Source organism: Mixophyes fleayi, chromosome 3 (genome assembly GCF_038048845.1).
Source record: "Mixophyes fleayi isolate aMixFle1 chromosome 3, aMixFle1.hap1, whole genome shotgun sequence".
Classification (NCBI taxonomy): domain Eukaryota; kingdom Metazoa; phylum Chordata; class Amphibia; order Anura; family Limnodynastidae; genus Mixophyes; species Mixophyes fleayi.
This window is the reverse complement of record NC_134404.1, coordinates 28,894,722-28,913,436: the sequence shown is the minus strand read 5'-3', so window position 1 is coordinate 28,913,436 and position 18,715 is coordinate 28,894,722. Positions and strand designations below refer to the sequence as shown.

Genomic DNA, 18,715 nt, shown 5'->3' with positions numbered 1-18,715 from the left:
ATGTGGTGTTTTGGTGATTGTTTTAATGTACAGTATTTTAGTTTGTGGAAGCAATGATTTTTCTTATGCAGACAACCTAAGCGAACCCTCTGGGAGAGCTGTAAGTGTCATACTGTGGGCTGTAGGTGATGTAATGCAGGATGTGTCCCTATGCCCTTAATTTTAGATTTTAGGGGCCTCCCTGTCTTAAGTGCCCCGGGCCCCCCGAAGCCTTAATCCAGCTCTGCTATGGGCAACGCCTCCACTTTTCCTTTTTAGAACATTGATAAATCTACCCATGTATGAGGAAGTGCTTAGTGATCATGTCTATATGTATGGTATTCTCATCCCCATCACCTTATGTAGCATGGCTCCTAGCAATGACTGCAGGAGTGTAGTACATTATATATACATTAGTAGCCTTTGAACCAGAGTGTCCAGCAGTACTGTGTCTGCAGATTGTTTTACAGTCGTCTTTACCACTGAGTTACTGTAATCAATCAGGTTTTCAATAAAAAGCTTAAAATGACAGAATATTGAAATCCACAAATGAAACACGAAGGATCATTAAATCTGCGGCCAAGTGAACCTACCATCATTTTCTATTTGACTGATAGAGGTAAGAGTTATTAATGTAAACTTACTTAACCTTTTTATGAATTGCTGAGCTGGTAGGTTGGAAACTATTACGTAACAATAGGTTAAAACTCTCTTGAAAGTACATTATGTTGGAATGTTAGCAGTCCACAAATATCAACATCTGAGGTCAAGATAAGGCAATTTATGATTTCTCCCAGGGTTTAAAAGCAGTTGATTCTGTACAGAAGGACAGAGGAGGAGAGACCAGAACCGCTCATTGTTTATGCTCCACACTGCAGTGCTCAAAGTAAGAAACCAAACACTATTTTTTTTCATACCATAGCTGATACTTATTTTCTAGGAAACTATAAAGTAATTGAAACACAGATATTATTAAGCAGTAATATACTCATTTACTTAATACCTATTTGTTTGCTATATCTGTGCAACTTAAACTTGTCTATCTCTTAAAAGGACAGTACTTAAATAAAATCTTCTTTCTCGTTCCTGACTCTTCCTCTTACTTTTTCTATCAATATTTTGTAATCCTGAAGCTTAGTGTAAAAAACTGGACATCTGTGGAATCATTCAGTTTATATCTGTAAACTTGCCTAATTTCATGTTGTACACAGCTTGTCTTGTAGGTAAACATAAGCTTAAGCATTATATTGTTTATATTAAAATTTAGTGCACGCTGGATATAGATATATATATATATATATATATATATATATATATATATATATATATATATATATATATTGCTGTAACTTATGGTTACTAGTGAATGTCTGTAAATATGTATAAACTCGTCTATGGTAGCTCTGAATTATTTTTTTTTGTTCATGTAAAGCAACTCTTGATTATTTATCATTGACCATTTGAAGTTTGGGTTGTATTATAGTGATTCAGGTCATTAAGTTTAAAAGTATTGCATTTGGAGTTATAGCTTAAAGGAAATAACAAGATGATTGTTTTTGTGTGGTTTTAATTCATTATCAATCCATACTGTAAATTATCAGGATATTAAAAGTCATCAAGGAGTTCTGTGCCCATCTAAAAGTACAAGACGACATGACTAGGGATTTTATATAGCTCACGGGAATCTGTGCTGAGTTAGAATATCCATAATACTGTACAGTAGGTGGTGTGTTATTGTTTATAATACAAAAAGTTTTCCCAATACATATTGAAGTGATGACATCAGAACTCAATGATTTTTAAAATACATAAACTGGGAATAAACAGATAGATGAGGTGATGGATAATATGGATTTTTGGTTGACTTACTGCATATGTCCATCAACAAATTAGCATGTAATTACTTTTTAATTTTATTTTCACTGAAGTTCTTCTTTGATACGTTCTCATTTTGATTCTCATCTGCTCGGGCCTTGCAGTCTTGCAGATCCCTCTGATGGCCAGAACCATAGCAGGACTGGAATGGAATCTTCATTGACCATGGTTTGTTCTGTATTTTGATTATAACTAATTTGTTTCCTATATGTTTTATCTTCCCTCTCTAGATTATACAAAAGACATGATTACCATTGACCCGGTCACAATTCTTCTTTCTGTTGTTGTCATCCTATTTTTGGCCAATGTTTTTAACAACAGAAAACAAGACAATGACAAGAATTTCCCCCCTGGACCAACTCCTTTACCGATCATTGGAAATATGAACATCATTGACGTGGCAAAACCCCATAATACATTTATAGAGGTAATACAGTACTTGTACTTAAGACCACTAAATCATTAAAAGGCCTTATTTAAGAATGTTACAAAATCCACTTGTCAATAATATTACTTTGAGGAGTGCCCCCTACCATTCACTCTAACTGGAAGGGTCCTGGCAAATTGCTAATGTTGCTGCTTAAATCTACACAGAACTTGGTAGATCTGTAACAATAGGCTTTCAACTAGAGCTGAAAGACCCCCACCAAAATACTGACATTAAAACCCTTTAAATTTAAAGGACATGTCCACTGTTTGGTCAATATATTTACATTTTATCCAGGGGCAAAATATGTACTAAAATAAACCAATCAGACATTTAATTTCATTATTTAATTTGAACAAGACAAATATAAGCTAATTGCTCATTTATTCTTGTGGTTTACTGCAAATTTTGCCACTAAATGCAATGTTGGTAAAATGCCCTTTGTAAATTTAACTTATGTAGAACCAAAGTGTATTTTTTGATAAGTTTTGAAAATGCCATTTACAAGTAAACGAGGAAAGGTTTTCCAAACTAAGGTAGATGGTAGACACATTTGGTTACACATTGTAGCCAATACCCTATAGCAAATTAGTGTGTGATAGTGAATAGTATAAACATAATTTAACTTTTAATTTTTTATTTTTTTATTATTGTTTGCAAGTATGACACATCCTGCACTACTATGAGTAATTAGCTAAAGAGAGTATTAATGCCAACAGTGCTAGTGACATGTCAATAACATGCGCAGTAGTAGTAATTCTTACTAATATTCCAGCTGTAGTTTTATGAAAATGAGCACTCACTGCATTATTCTCCCATAACCATCAGAAAATGAAGCCCCAGAGTTTGGGTAGAGCTGTTGATGCTTTTCTAGTCTAAGAGAGGAAGGAATATAGGAAAATAATCTTAGGTTTACAATCTCTTTTCCACAGCAATAGTTTCATAAATAGAATTGTGGATAGAAATATCACCTGCTCCAGAATTGCACGTAAAATGTGGGATTGTTACTTTTATAAATTTGTTTAAATGAGAAGTATCATGATATTGAACTTAAAATGCAATATTGGTTTCCCAATTTCCCAATTGCAATGAGTTAAACATTCCTTCCAGAAAAAACTAGGCAGAGGATTATTTACTGAAATCGCTCTGTGCTACTACAACTGAACTGTACTACTATACTGAACCACAGCAACCAATCAGCAACTTGCCTAGTATAAGACATTCAAAGTAAATGTAAAAGTAGTTTTGCTGCACTCAGCCTATCTACACTGTCAAGACTCACTGAATTATGTGCTGTCTGTTCTCACACACAATTACTTATTTGGGACGTGTCCAACTGGCATTTACAGAATGAGTGTATACTTGACAAGAATAACTCCAGCCTCACATGCTAGATGGGACATTCCACACTGGATTGGGCCAGTCATTTGTGAGAGTGCATCAAATGGGTGAGGGTATATCATGGGTGGGGTGATTGTGGGAAATGGGAGCCAAAATATTAAGCTAAAAATATTTAATAATTGTTCTTTTAATGCTCTGCTGATTCTTTTTCTGACTGCTTTTACAGTTGTCCAAGAAGTACGGCTCAGTATTCAGCGTCCAGTTAGGGTTAGAAAAGATGGTCATCCTGTGTGGTTATGACACTGTGAAAGATGCTCTAATCAACTATGCTGAGGAATTTTCTGAACGAGCCAATTCACCAATGTTTGAGAAAACATCAAGAGGACATGGTAACTATTTTGAGTGAAAAGTCATATAAAACATAAAAAGAGTTGAATGCATATAATAAACACATTGCAAGAACATAAAAGTAAAATCAGTCCTACTTAATGAATAAAAAAATCCCAGTCCCTGCTCACATGCTTTTCTAAAGTGGCAACATACAGATGCCACTGACACAAAACTAATTATATTATATGTGATCATAGGTACTGATACTCTGAAACTGTTTTAAAATTCTAGAACTAAAAGTACATCTGTTGAGACCAAGGGGTATATTTACTAAGTTCCAGTTTGCTGTCATTTGTTTTAAAATGGCAATTTAACTAAAGACAAAGCCTAATCTGTCAGATGTCCCTCCAGGCTGCTTTAAACCTACACAAAACATGGCTATATAGTTTTATGAAACATTTGTCTCAAGATGGAATTAACAAATGTATTCAATAATAGTTGCAAAGTATTCAAATGAATGGAGTGTGAGAAGGTAGTCTATGGACTAGGATCTGGAGGTGGGTTGGTGGGGAGACAGTGACATTTAGTTGTTAGGGACAGCTGTCATTTTGGTGACATTTATATCTAAGCATAAATATTGTCCATTGTAAATGCAGTAGAAATAAATGTAACAAAGAGATGTGTATTCATTCTATTAAGGTGTTATCTTTGCTCATGGTGAGAACTGGAAAGTGATGAGACGATTTGCTCTTTCAACACTACGAGATTATGGGATGGGGAAGAAAAGCATAGAAAACAAGATCACTGAGGAATGTGAATGTTTAATGCAGACGTTTAGATCCTATAAAGGTGAGTGTCTGCTCTCTCCCTTATATTCACAATAGCACGGATAACAGTGTCGGAGTATATATATATATATATATATATATATATATACATATATATATATATATATATATATATATATATATATATATATATACATACATATGTATATAAAATATATATATATATATATATATATATATATACATATATATATATATATATATATATATACATATATATATAAACGTATACTCTGCATTCCTTTTTTCACAAGGGGGGTCTGTTTATCAGTTCCAAGTTCTCAGTAAATTGATGTTTATTAGAGCGAATCCCATGTTTCACATACTGCAATATAAATTTCCTCTGAGATGTAGTGCATATACAAGACTAAGGGCTAGATTTACTAAGCTGCGGGTTTGAAAAAGTGGGGATGTTGCCTATAGCAACCAATCAGATTCTAGCTATCATTTTGTAGAAGGTACTAAATAAATGAAAGCTAGAATCTGATTGGTTGCTATAGGCAACATCCCCACTTTTTCAAACCCGCAGCTTAGTAAATCTAGCCCTAAATGTGTATTGTATATACTGGAGTAAATGACCATATAATCACAGTAATTTACTCCACTATAGATAATGCACATTTATTCTTGCATATGCACTACATGCCTGTCGCATAGTTCTCACTGCAGAGGCATCATTCATTCATAGAATATTGTACTACAAGCTGTACCCTCATTACTACATGATGTAGTACAATACTCTATGAATGAATGACACTGCCGCATTTGGTAGTATGCGACTTGACAACATATACATCGACCACATAGACTGCCTCACCGACACCCCCCCTTCCCAGGAAACACTTTGGTGGTCTGCAGTGCAGGCCCTTTTTTTTATAATATAACCCCTCTATTCTCTTATTTAAAAAGATTGTCCACGTCCGAATCTCTCAAGCTCTGCCATGTCTACCTTATAGACAGGAGTCAAACACGGTAAAAAGCTCTTGTCCAATCAGGTGTAAAATCCAATAATCACATGGGGTCTTATTTAGAGTTAGGTGGCAACAAATCCAGCTAAAGGTGCAAAGTTGCACTTTGTCAAACCATGTTGCAATAACTTTGTTTTATTTTTTGTTCATTCATTACTTGGCTTTCCGGGAAGTGAATCTCACTTATCTGCTTTCAAAGCCGGACAGGCAAAAACAGGTAGTGAAAGTTGCAAAAGCAGGTAGAAAATAGCAGCTGTCAGACAAGTATTCCAGTTCTGGTAGCACAGTCCAGGTTTTGAAGGACAATCAAATTTATGGTTTGACTCAGGAAGGAGCTAAGGAGATGGCTCAGTGAGCAGCTAAGGAACCAACTTGCTGAGGAGACCAGTAGATGGTCCAGTGTGAGGCTTGTGTGAGGCAGGAGATCAGAGACAAAGGACCATTTAACGGAAAGTTAGGTGTCCTGTACCTGAAGGAGCAGATTAAAAAATGAGTATTAATGTTCAGCCACTATAGAGAAAAGTGCTAAGTGGCTTGACTGGCCACTGGCCATCTAATGACATGTTCGCTTTACCGGAGCTATTGCTAATTAAACTACTGAGCACAACTAAATGAGTAGTTGTGCTGAGCTATAGCAGACTTAGGTGGAGAGGAAGATCTGTGTATATTGGGATCAGTGTGATGTCTGGCTGAATTTAATGGTGGAATTGTGGAATGAAATAGAAGTTGTATGAAGAAATGTGAGGCATCATATATTTGTCAGCCACTCACATGAATGTCATGTATATTGTAGTGTTATAATTCTTGATGACTGGCTGGTGATGTCAGAAGTTGATAAGGATATCATTCACAGCTGTTTATAATACATGAGTGGTGTGAATACTTGTATAATGATACATTATATTCCTATACGTACATTTTAACTTTTTTTCACTATTAATAATGCTCATTTTCAATGTAAAAATCTATTTTCAGGAAAACCCTTTAATAATTTGACCATCATTAACACTGCTGTAGCCAATATAATAGTGTCCATACTACTCGGTCGTAGATATGAATATGATGATCCAACCATACTGAGGCTCATGAGATTCACTAATGAAAATGTCAGGAACCTGCAAAGCCATATGGTCAGGGTAAGTATTCTCACTCTGCCCGATGGATTTTAAAAATGCTCAATGTATTTTTCTTACATTCATATTTCTCCTATAAATAATATATCATCTGCAAATATTTTGGTTCATTTACTGCTGCTTTATAACTGAAAAACAACCTTTGAACATATCAGCATTTCTGCTACAGTTAAGTGTTTGCAGAGTGCAGCAACATTGTTGCAACTAAGTGAGAAACAGAAGTTCTGACAAGTTTCATTGTAACGAGCAGGGAAGGGAGGAGTGAGAGCTCAGGCATCTATGTTTTTCAAATGTACCTAATAGATGTCAGCTAACATTCTAGCTCACAAGTAAATAGGCTACAAATAATTTGAATGTTTGGTTATTCTTCAACATAAGGCAGCAGGAAAATAAATGTCATCTTATTATCAATGGAGCAATATTAATAAAGACTTTGTGGAAATAAGCAGGCAATAATGGATTTTAGTAGTGCAGTATATTGCTTTTACTCTTACCCAGTGCTCAGTGACCATTGACTGCACGTTTTCCGTATATTCCCGTTTGTACACAGCCAGTGGTGCATACAGAAGGAGCCTGATTGTTTTAGACAATCAATGATTCCAGCATTTGTCTGATTTATGTCAATTTAGCAGATCCATCCTCTTATATAATTTTGTATGTGAATGGGGTGCGGTTAGAAACGATGAGCATGATGTTGGTACAGTAATAGTACTGCTACTACTACTACTACTACTACTACTACTAATAATAATAATAGTACTATGTTTGAAGATACATATGTTAATTAACGATCAGGATAAACATACATATATTAAGTAACGGGTACAATAAAAATGTTCACTTTCAGTTTAGTTCCCAGTATATGTGATTTTTTTAGACTATGGTAGCATTCGGTGCATACAGTTTACATATTTAAACATATATATATATATATATATATATATATATATAGTGGCAAAGAGGTTTATTTGCCACAGTTCCCTGTAAGGGAAAAGGTAAAAATATGGTTAGTCTGCAGCAGCAGGCTGCAGACAGGGTTAAGTTTTCCCTAGGTTCTTCTTTGAGCACACACACACAGGTGTTCCACATAGGTGTGATTGGTTTGCTGTGATTTGTTGTAGTGCTTGGGGTGGAGGAACTGTCTGTATGTGTGGGTGGAACCACCGATGCCAGTAAGTGGCCGGCGAGCAGACAGGGAAGTAATGTCTAGCCAGATGTAGGTGGTGGGGATTTTCGTCTACTGTTACTGGACATGACTGCTGTACCAGCACTGGAGCAGTTTTACCATCCTGACAACTGCTAATACACAGCTAAATGGTTCAGCATACCTATGTTTGATTCCTGTGAATGGTGTACTTTCTCACAATATATATATATATATATATATATATATATATATATATATATATATATATATATATATATATACATATAAAATTTAAATACAGAACTCTGCATTTGTATATCATTTCCCTTTTCTAAATGTAGTTTAATGTTTACATTTTAACCCATATCACCATTTCATATTTCACATACTATTCTATGTTTAACGACCATTTTTTATTTTTATTTTAAGTTGTACAATAGTTATCCCTCTGTGATAGGCTGGCTACCTGGGAGTCACAGAAAAGTCATCGAAAACAATGATGAGATGCAGGAATTTGTAAAAGAGACATTTACAAAACAGAAGAAAGAATTGGACATAAATGATCAGAGGAATCTTATTGATTCATTCCTTGCCAAACAACAAGAGGTAAGAATTGGATATAGGTGCAAGGGTGGTGTGTCCTTAAAAGACACATGTTCACGTTAGGATAGAATTCAATAAAAGTGACGTAATCAAGTGTTTTATTGCTTTAGTTTTTTAGTACCTGTTTGGAGTTGGGCTTGTTGTTGTATTCGCTTTAGAGATAATAATTAATAAAAATAATTTTTTATTTTATATTTTATTTTATTTAACTATGAGTAGAGCTGGGAAATTAATTCTGATGTGTGGTGGGATTAGTGTTGGATCAGGAACACTGAATGTGAGGAACAAAACAGAGGGCGAAGTCATCTGTGACACCAAGGCAGCAGGCTTATGAAACTGGGGACATTGTGGTGTTAGTGTTACAGACAGTGACGGAGATTTGAGGGAGGTGGTGATTCTGGATCAGGGAAGATGATAAGCTCTTTAGGCAGCACTGGGACATTCATGTGGAGATGGCAGAGAGACAGTTGATTACAAAAGTTAGTACAGAAGAGGAGAGGTCAGGGGAGGAGAAGTGGATTTGGGTGTCTTTACTGTAGAAGTGGTACTGGAGGCTGAATGAGTGAAATAGTTCCACAACAGAAAGCAGAGAACCAAGAATAAAGCCTTATTGGACCCGAACAGATAGTGGGAGAGGAGGGGAGAATGTGTCAGAAGTAAAGACACTGAAGGAGCAGCTCAATAAGAAGTAAGTGAACCAAGTAAGAACTGTGCCATGAAGGCTAATGAAGTGAAGGATGTGTAGGGGAGCAAAGGGTGGTCAACAGTGTTCAAAGTAGTACAGAGTTTCAAGTGGATGAGTATGGAGAAATGACAATTAGAGATAGATTTACTAAGCTGCAGGTTTGAAAAACTGGGAATGTTACCAATAGCCACCAATCAGATTCTAGCTTTCATTTATTTAGTACCTTTTCCAAAATGACAGCTAGAATCTGATTGGTTGCTATGGGCAACATCCCCACTTTTTCAAACCCGCAGCTTAGTAAATCTAGCCCTTAGACTTTGCTGTAAGTACATCATTGATCCCTTTTGTGAGTGCAGTGTCAGTGGAAAGTTGACGGTAGAAGACTGATTGCAGAGAGTAGAGAAGGGAGTCGAAATAGAGAAAATGAGATTGAACACATGTCACTGAAATAGTTTGGTTGTAAAGGGGAGGAGAGAAATAGGGTGGTAGTTGGAGAGAGAAGTTGAGTCACAATCAGCTAATCAGAAGTGGCTGGCTAGTGTTGAAAGTCATCATCATCATTGTATATCTTTGCAGAGGTCATCAACATCCGCAAGACATACACCTCCTAAAAGGCTTATTTGCTATTTCATCCAGGTCTAATTGTGTTAAAATTGTGTGTACATATCCTTATTGTACTCAGTGAAAGCTTGCATGTTGTTTCCTGCCTGCGTTTGCCTATCCAGGTGGAAGTAGATGAAAAATGTGCATCTACACGTGCAACTCTAAATGAGCCCCAATGTGTTCTCCTACTTTAATAAATATAATTTTTAACATTTAATATATTAAAAGGTACTTGTACAGGCACCCAACATCTAATCTTACTGCACTATTGTAACTAATTTGCTATTTAAGCTTAATTGAGTTTGAACATGATTGAACACATACATTTTATAGTTTATTTAATATCGTTTAACTGCAAACTTTGATGTAAACTTAGTGGATTAGCAGTTATAAAAAAATTACACCATGGTGTTCGAGCCAATAATGAAATTAGATATTTCCGGAATTGGTTTGACTATAAGGTCAAACTCATGAACTGTGGTGCGTTGATCTAATTTTCAACTGACTCAAATAGTTTGAGCATCTCATACTATTATTGTTGAGATTCTATAAATATCCTGACTGTTTTTGTCCTAGTTCACCTGAAAACCCCACCCTACTTAAACTGTGTCATCTTTTGACAACATTACTACACCTGTTTCTCACTGCAATCACTTGTGTTCTACCATAGAAAATACTGTAGTGACTGGTCCATACAGGGTTTACTAGAACTTGCATAATTGCCAACATTTTAAAATAATTTCCAGGGACACTCTACTGTTGGTCAGGTGCATCTAAGCACATCATATAGAGTGCAGACAATGCAAAATTAAAAATGGACATTTTTTGTATTTTCAATGCAAATTTATAAAAATTTTAAATTGGCCTTTAAAGCCCAAAGAAATAAAAATGGATGCTGAGGACGGCATCTGATATACAAAATTCAAGGAATGTACAGTACTGTTGGTCTATATTAAAAATAGTGACATTCCCATTTCAAAATTGTAAAACCTGTGAATTAGGTGAGGAGAAGGAAAGAAAGGGAGAAACCTTGGAGCTCCCTTCAAAATTTTCGATGTGGTCCCATAAATTTCTAGTTATTTCCATGGTTGTTAATAAGATTTAGATCTGGCTACAATTGCACCCTAAATCGCAGGCGCAAGTTGGAATAATAAATGTTGCAATTGCAACCATGTGCAAAGTGATAAGTATCTTAAGATACATGCTGGTCGGCAACAGTAATATATGCACCTGCTTTACACCGGGCATACATCACATACATTATGTTCCGTGTGTTTAACAATTTATTTTATTTGCAACAAATGCATCAATAACCTAACCTATCCTAAAATCTCTTAGTGCAACAAAAACATCTCCTTATCTTTTGCAAAAATATTGCTTAAAACGCGCATTCAAAAGCTTCATATATGCCCAATTGATGAAGAAATCACTAATCAGCACATGGGGTTTGCTACTGTTGGGGGCCATTATCATTATCCGCTATTTGCACTTGTCCCGACAGCCTGCAAATTAGACTGCTTTCTCAGGTGCATATGCTTCTTTGTTCATGTATGTGTCTGTTTGTGATGGCACAAATGCAGTCGTTTTGTATTAAGGTCACGTTAGAACAGCCCCGCCCCCCTATCCAGGCGCAATCTGGCATAAATGGAAGAATCATGCATATTGCAAATGGGTGTGCCCACATTTCTGGACATCGCAAAGCGATTTCATGCATAATGCAAGCTGGTTTAGTGCTCACACAGTTTTGCATTTTGATGCCTCTCTTCATTGTACAAACCATTCTACCTGTTAACCCTTGTACTCAAATACAGAAATAAAGACACTGACACCAATTTAAGCTTTGGCAAAAAGTCACAGTTTTTTTTGAAACATAAATTATGGTTGCAGCAAAAGGCTTTGCAGGTCAGCTACTATTATTATTTTACACTTAAATCACATACACATGTTGTATGAGCCTCCCTAGGCTTCATAAGTTCGCAAAGAATCAGGGAAAATACACTAGATAAAATTTATTTAATCTGAAAAATGTTTCCAAGGCTTATTTACAAAAATTAATAACAAGAGATACAATATGTTACACAAATGAGTTTCAGAAAATAAAATAGGAAATAAAATCAGAGTTACTACTTACTTGTTAAGGCCTGATGCGTGCGGGAACACAATTGAGAAACATGACACATTTCAGTCTTGATAAACCCCAGCATGAAAATGCACAATCTGATGTCTAAAGCAAAAGATTTTAAACCCCTTTTTCCACATAGCCCTCACCCCTCACCTTTGGAGTTTAGCTTTCAAAGGACAGATTGATCTCCCAAATGTTACAGGGCTTTTCGAAGGGGGCTTCAAACTCCTCCAAGACCCTATATCTCCCTGGTCTAGCTATTTCAACAGAATAATGACACTTGCATAAATTCAAACTCATGTCATCTAGCAAATCACACACTGAGATTATATTACAAGATTACATACAGAATACATACAATATACATTGTCAAATATGAATTCAACAGAAAATAACAATCAGTCATTAGATATACTACATAATCATCACAGCAGTCACAAGCCCTCCCCCTGAATTACAATTGTCTGGAGTATGCAGTGAAGCATAACTCCTACTAGGTAAGTGACTCTGGCACAATCAAATGAGTTTAAGTGCGTTTAGCTTATGGCCTCACTTGTCATACTGAGTCTTTGAGTTTTTGAAACCCATGTGCTTATTTTTGCATTTTTTCACATGTAGCTATAGTACGTTTGCATTCAGATCTTACCATACAGTACAGTTGTCATGGTTTGACTTTTCCATAGTCTCTATATCTCCTCCCAGAGCTTTTTTTTTTTTTTTTTATTAATTTTAGGTGATAATCCTGTCTCTATAGTTTGGCAACATAGCCGATTGGCAATATTTGTGTGACATCATTGTACAATGCCTGTTACACAATGATTATTCACATATGTTGTGCTTTTTCCTAGTCTGATGTATCTCTAAAATATTGTATTGGGTACAAAGATTTTCCTCTGTATATTATTCAGGGAAAGGCAGAATCTGCTTTGTATTACCACAATGACAATCTAGCCGTACTAGTCAGCGATCTGTTTGCTGCTGGAATGGAAACAACCACAACTACTCTGCGATGGGGTCTTCTGCTAATGATGAAATACCCTGAAATTCAAAGTAAGACATTAATATGAAACATGATAAGAATGTCTTGTCATAGATTAGACAATTTGGGCCTGATTCATGTTCAGACATAAGCATTACCTTGTCTGAACTTGCTCTGCGCATGCTTCAAAACAGAAGTCACGCCAATGATCACATTGCATGCATTTCATGTCCAAACACAAATGACACTTATGTCTGCCTATGACTTAAAGGGTGGAAGAGGGGTGGGAAGGGGCAGACGAACGCCATTGTACAGTGAGAGTGTACCAAGGGCGTTCAGATGCAGAGGCGCACACTTCCAGGCCTGGGTTTTTCATAAGTATGCTTGTTTGCCGTATTATTTGCACAATTAAGTGTAAGTGCCGACTGATAGTGATGACTAACATGGCATAGTCTTTTACTTAAAAACTACATATGTGCGTGCCACTAGATAACAAAGAATATGTGTATGCAAGTAATAGAGACTATAAAAAAGCATTGCATTATACAGTACACATTAATAACATCCTGTTATATGTATATAATGCAAAAAAAGATTTTTTTTTTAAAAACACACATTCTGTTAATTATAATAGTATTATGAGTTGCTCATTTATTTTCTAAAATATCTTTTTTTTGCATGCTGTTCTGAATTGACTTTATATTGCACATATGCATGTGCCTGTTAAACTATGGCAATACTGTTTAGGCAGACCATACATACTTACACCCAGATTCAAATCGAAAATCATCTCCAGATCCGCTTGAATTTGAACACGGGCAGAATTACACTAAAGTTTCATGCTGGTTTTTTTCAGCTTCAAGTTGCATGCAAATTGAGTTCGGACTTGAATCAGACCCTTCATGTCTATAGTAACATTGTCCTAGTCGTTTTCATATACTATGATGTATCTGTCTCTGAATGATCACACTATGGTGTCATTATCAGTATGCATTATAATTCAAGAGATATTGTCTTTTCACCTGACAGAAAAAGTGCAAAATGAAATTGAAAGTGTGATTGGATCAGCTCAACCACAAACAGAGCATAGGAAAGAAATGCCGTACACTGACGCGGTCATTCATGAAATTCAGCGATTTGGTGATATTGTACCGGGTAATGTCCCACATGCCGCTTCTCAAGATGTCACATTCAGAGGATATTTTATTCCAAAGGTGATTTGTTTCTCTCTGCTGTGCACTGACTTTTAGGACCCTAGATCATGATGTGGCAGGGTCTCCTCGCCCATCCTTGGGAGTTATGGCTCCCACATTTCTTCAGTAAAGGTGATGTAAGATAACACATAAGGTGACGAAATCACAATAGTGGATGTACCATAAAGAAAATGTTTATAATCTGTGTGTTCTGAAATCACAACTTATTGATTATGAAGATGTTTTTCATAGATTTATTTAGTTATATTATTGTGTAATATGTCTTATAAAAATATACTTTATAACAGTTTATAAATATAGCAGCTTCACTCAGCAATTTTAATCTGAAATCAATTTAGAGTGGTTTTTTGTGCCTTTTTGTCGTTTTCACAATAAACCTGTGCAGAGACTGTTTGCTTTTTAAGGGAGCAGTGACGCCTAATTTAATGATCTGTCTTTACCCACACTGTTATATTTCCCCCAGGGCACCACAGTTATCCCAGTACTGTCCTCTGTACTGAGAGATAAAGCCTACTTTGAGAAACCAGAACAGTTTTGCCCAGAACATTTTCTCGACTCAGAGGGAAATTTTAAGAAGAATGAAGCGTTCATACCTTTCTCATTAGGTAACTTTCATTCTGATCATCTTTTTCTGATGCTATCACTCAAGAACAATAAGTAATTTGTATCTAAAGCATGAAAGTAGAATGATTTTATACTTATACTAATACTTTATCTTATACTTATACTAATGATCTTTTTACTCTAATTTTAAAATCAGTATAAGTATTGAAGATGGACAATGTATATTATTTATATATCACTGCTTCCTTGAGGATGAATGAAATGTGGGAATGTACATATGGACATTACTAGAAATGTTGGGCCCTATGACAAAATTGTGATGGTGTTCCTCTATGCACCATCATACAGTCATACCCACCATGATGTCTACTCCATCCCCAGTCAGTATCCAATAGGGCAGAGTATTCATTGAATTAGTAGAAATCTAGCACACAAGTCTGAATTCATATGCAGTCATTTTATCCTCATTTTCCAAATAATATAAATGGATAAATTCATTGTATTAAGTTTACTTTAAGGTACATTTTTTTCCTTTGACACAGGGCCCTATGCACAGCCAGGTTCAATGTCAGTCACAGTGACTACTGTGGCTATAGTTACACCAGTAATTGTACCTTTATATACTGTTTTAGTATGGATGGGTTTAAACAATACTGTAGCAGCATAATCATATCCAAATTACATAATAATTGCTAGTTTTAAATGTGCATTTTTTTTACTGAATTCATTGTCATTATGCAAAATAACATATTTTATAAACCAATTATACAATATGCTCTAACCTATGAAACTTCACTGGCTGCCTACACACAGTGGAGGCAGATATTTTGTGGGATGAAGCAACTTCATGAGACTGCACATTGTTAATTCATTAGGAACCAGTGATATTTCCCAGGTACTAGATTTGAAAACTTAATACTATCCCTAGGACCAGTGAATTGAAAGCTTGTGCTTTAAGTATACTGACTAGCCCATAAAATTGATTGAATCTGCTGTGTGTAGACTGTTGCTCTTTAATTGTAACTACCCATTGCAGACACTAGATAGAGATAGAAATATGATAGCCAGAGAGGAAATAGAGACAAACTAGTTCAGAAAGTGATGTCATATGTAAGCCAGGTCTCATACACAAGAATGCAGATTGAGAAAAGCTACACATAACCCAGGTTTGATAGACATAATTGTTGATCAAGTAGAAATTACACTGGAGTACAGAGCAGGAGAAAACCACAATAATCGAGCATTGAGCACAACAGGACATGGCGATTTATAGGCCTAGACAGGTGACAAGAAACATAATAATCACAGCGATGAGCGATGTAGCATTGGGCATCTTGGATGAGGGCAGTATTAGTCAAAATGGATTATTGTGTTTGGAAGTAGGAAGTGTCAAGAGAAAACAAAACTATCATGTGATTATGCGTTATTTAGTGCATTATAAGAGATAACTATTCTAACTTTATACTTTATTATCTATCACAAAGGGGAAAACCACTCCCTTTCAAGTAGGGACAAAGGGTTCAGAAAATTGAAATCCCTAACATCTGATACTGTGGCTGGTGCTCAATCTGCCTCATAGTTGGAAATATTTAAATGTCAAATTCTAATATGTGTTTAAATCATATCATCGTGCATCTTCCTCCTGTCAGAATGCAGCATACCAAATCCTGGGACAAAGCATGACATCTGTCTGCTGCACTGGGCGCTGCCATCTTGTGTGAGACATTTTGCTAAATGCTGCCTATTCTGAGCACCTAACTTCATCCACCTTTTAACTCCCTGTGCTGACTATAAAAGTCACCTCCTACTCTCAACAAATGTCCTAGTCCCTGGTTTCAGCTTATCACTGTTGTTGTTTGTTTACTGCTGTACAGCTTCCTTCTACTACTTCAGTGCTACCATCTGTTGCTGTACAAAGTCCAGCTATTAACCTCTTGTGTGGACTTAACTTCCTCCTATTACTTCAAGGTTATATTCTGCTACTGTTCTAAGTACAGCTATTTACCTCTCGAGAGGATCCAGCTTTCTTCTACCTATTCCTCTGACTCACCTACTGGCCATTTGGGGTAGCAGATTACTGTTCTGAGTCTTCCAGCATATGGAGCCATCTCTTTGTCTCTGGGAATGGGTTTCAAGTTTTAGACTTAACCAGGTTGTGTGTTTCAGGGTGGACTGGTCCACTTGGGGGGGGGGAGGGTTGCTCATCCTGAGTCCCTACTTTCTGAAGCAGGTCCTGAGTTTCTGAGACCAGTACCAAGCTTATTCAGTCCAGGAGGTAGCCACCCTTGGTATTCCTCTACCTGAGTTATGAGCCTTTCCAGTTTCAGTCTTGGTACAAACATTCTCTGAGTTTATGGAATTTGGGGGTACTGAGTCTCTGGCCGTGGGTTTCATCTTTCTGTTCCTGTGTCCAGGTTCCAGTTCACCAGATCCAGTTTGTTATTCCACTAGCGAGTCCAATCCAGTATTCCTGCTCCTGTCATCTGGTAGTTACGAATAGAGTACACTTTGATTCCATGAGCAAGGTCTTCATCTGGCCTCCTAGTTTCTACTTCACCTCTGCTACAGCTAGTCCCAAGGGGTTCCGAGATGGATCCCAGGAACCCTATTGCCGTGACACACTGTAATGCCTGATGTATAGGGCTTCCTTCTCTTATAAAATAGAATAAAAACATTCTAGATTTTAATTTACCGAAAAAAATCAATAAAAACTAACAGCAATGAATGGAAGAGCAGACTATTTTACTTTCTATAGTGCACATGTAAAAAAATATAGAGCAGAGCTTTTCCATCATAGTAGGTTTTCCACTTTCAGCATGTAAACTGTGTCCACACTGATGTTATTTCATGTGGGAAGGAGACAAATGGCACAGTTATAAACATGAAAAATAATATTTTGTCGTTCTCCGTCACCATCCATGCCAATAAACCTCAAGTCAGTTGGCATTAATGTAGCTAGGCATTGTCATTAATTGTGCATCTCGTATGCTCATCATCCTCACTCACCAAGCCTTAATTAGTTTGACCCCAAACTGGTAAAACATAAATCAAGTGTTTTATTTTATAACATGTTCTGCATTTTTAATTAATCATTTATTAAAAATGTATTGGATGTCACTTTCTATTCATATGTGCTGGTTTCAATGTTTTTTTATGTTTTAACTAGGTAAAAGAAGTTGTGCTGGAGAGACCCTAGCCAAAGCGGAGCTGTTTGTGTTCTTCACGACCCTGCTACAAAACTTCACATTCCAGGCTCCACCTGGAGCTAAACTGGACCTCACCCCTGCATTAGGGTTTACTAATGCACCATTACCTCATGAAATCTGTGCTATACCTCGCAGCTAGATATGTTATCAGCCAAGTTATTTCATAAGATGATAATAATGATGATGATAAGATATGTTATAACTGTTTTGTATTGCATAAACTAAACGAGTCAGCTGGTAAATATTTTTATTATCTACTTTGTACACTAAATTAATTTTTATATATTTTTTTCTGTACATATATAATTACTGTGCAATAAAATATATAATAAAGATTATTTATATAAATTTGAAGAGCAAGATATTAATTGTTTATCACTCAAAAAAAGAGAATGAAGGCTCGTTGCATAAAAACAGAAATAATAGGGATTGCAGTTCTCTACATTAGAATAAAGACCAAAAGTACATAAGGAGGAAAACATGTACTATGAGGGCACTCTGTGATTGCAAGCTTATATTTAAAACATACATTTTATTATTACATTTAAAATAATTGATATTTGTCCCTGTGGTGAAACCTTTGTACCACTAGTAGCAAAATAAAAGAAAAGAAAAATAAATAAAGTGTACAAAATAACAAAATAACAAAATAACAAAAAATATTTCTAAAATGACAGATCAACTGCCATGC

General features: G+C 36.0%; 1 protein-coding gene across 1 annotated transcript; it reads left to right on the top strand.

Moving 5' to 3' along the window:
- Positions 1 to 730: 730 nt before the first annotated feature.
- On the top strand, positions 731 to 18,378 carry LOC142143447 (cytochrome P450 2K1-like). Its single transcript, XM_075201295.1, has 10 exons — positions 731 to 865; positions 2,085 to 2,281; positions 3,849 to 4,011; positions 4,652 to 4,801; positions 6,744 to 6,904; positions 8,478 to 8,654; positions 12,970 to 13,111; positions 14,070 to 14,254; positions 14,718 to 14,859; positions 17,985 to 18,378. Exons 2-10 carry the CDS (start codon positions 2,099 to 2,101, stop codon positions 18,161 to 18,163), a joined length of 1,482 nt encoding a protein of 493 aa, XP_075057396.1. The 5' UTR covers positions 731 to 865; positions 2,085 to 2,098; the 3' UTR covers positions 18,164 to 18,378.
- The last annotated feature ends 337 nt before the right edge of the window (positions 18,379 to 18,715 follow it).

What these genes read in the sequence shown, in the direction of transcription:
- LOC142143447 (XM_075201295.1), top strand. Translation starts at nt 2,099, where the DNA reads ATGATTACCATTGACCCGGTCACAATTCTTCTTTCTGTTGTTGTCATC. An exon ending in GAGGATATTTTATTCCAAAG is followed by an intron (nt 14,255 to 14,717) that starts GTGATTTGTTTC and finishes TATTTCCCCCAG; the next exon opens with GGCACCACAGTTATCCCAGT. An exon ending in GTTCATACCTTTCTCATTAG is followed by an intron (nt 14,860 to 17,984) that starts GTAACTTTCATT and finishes TGTTTTAACTAG; the next exon opens with GTAAAAGAAGTTGTGCTGGA.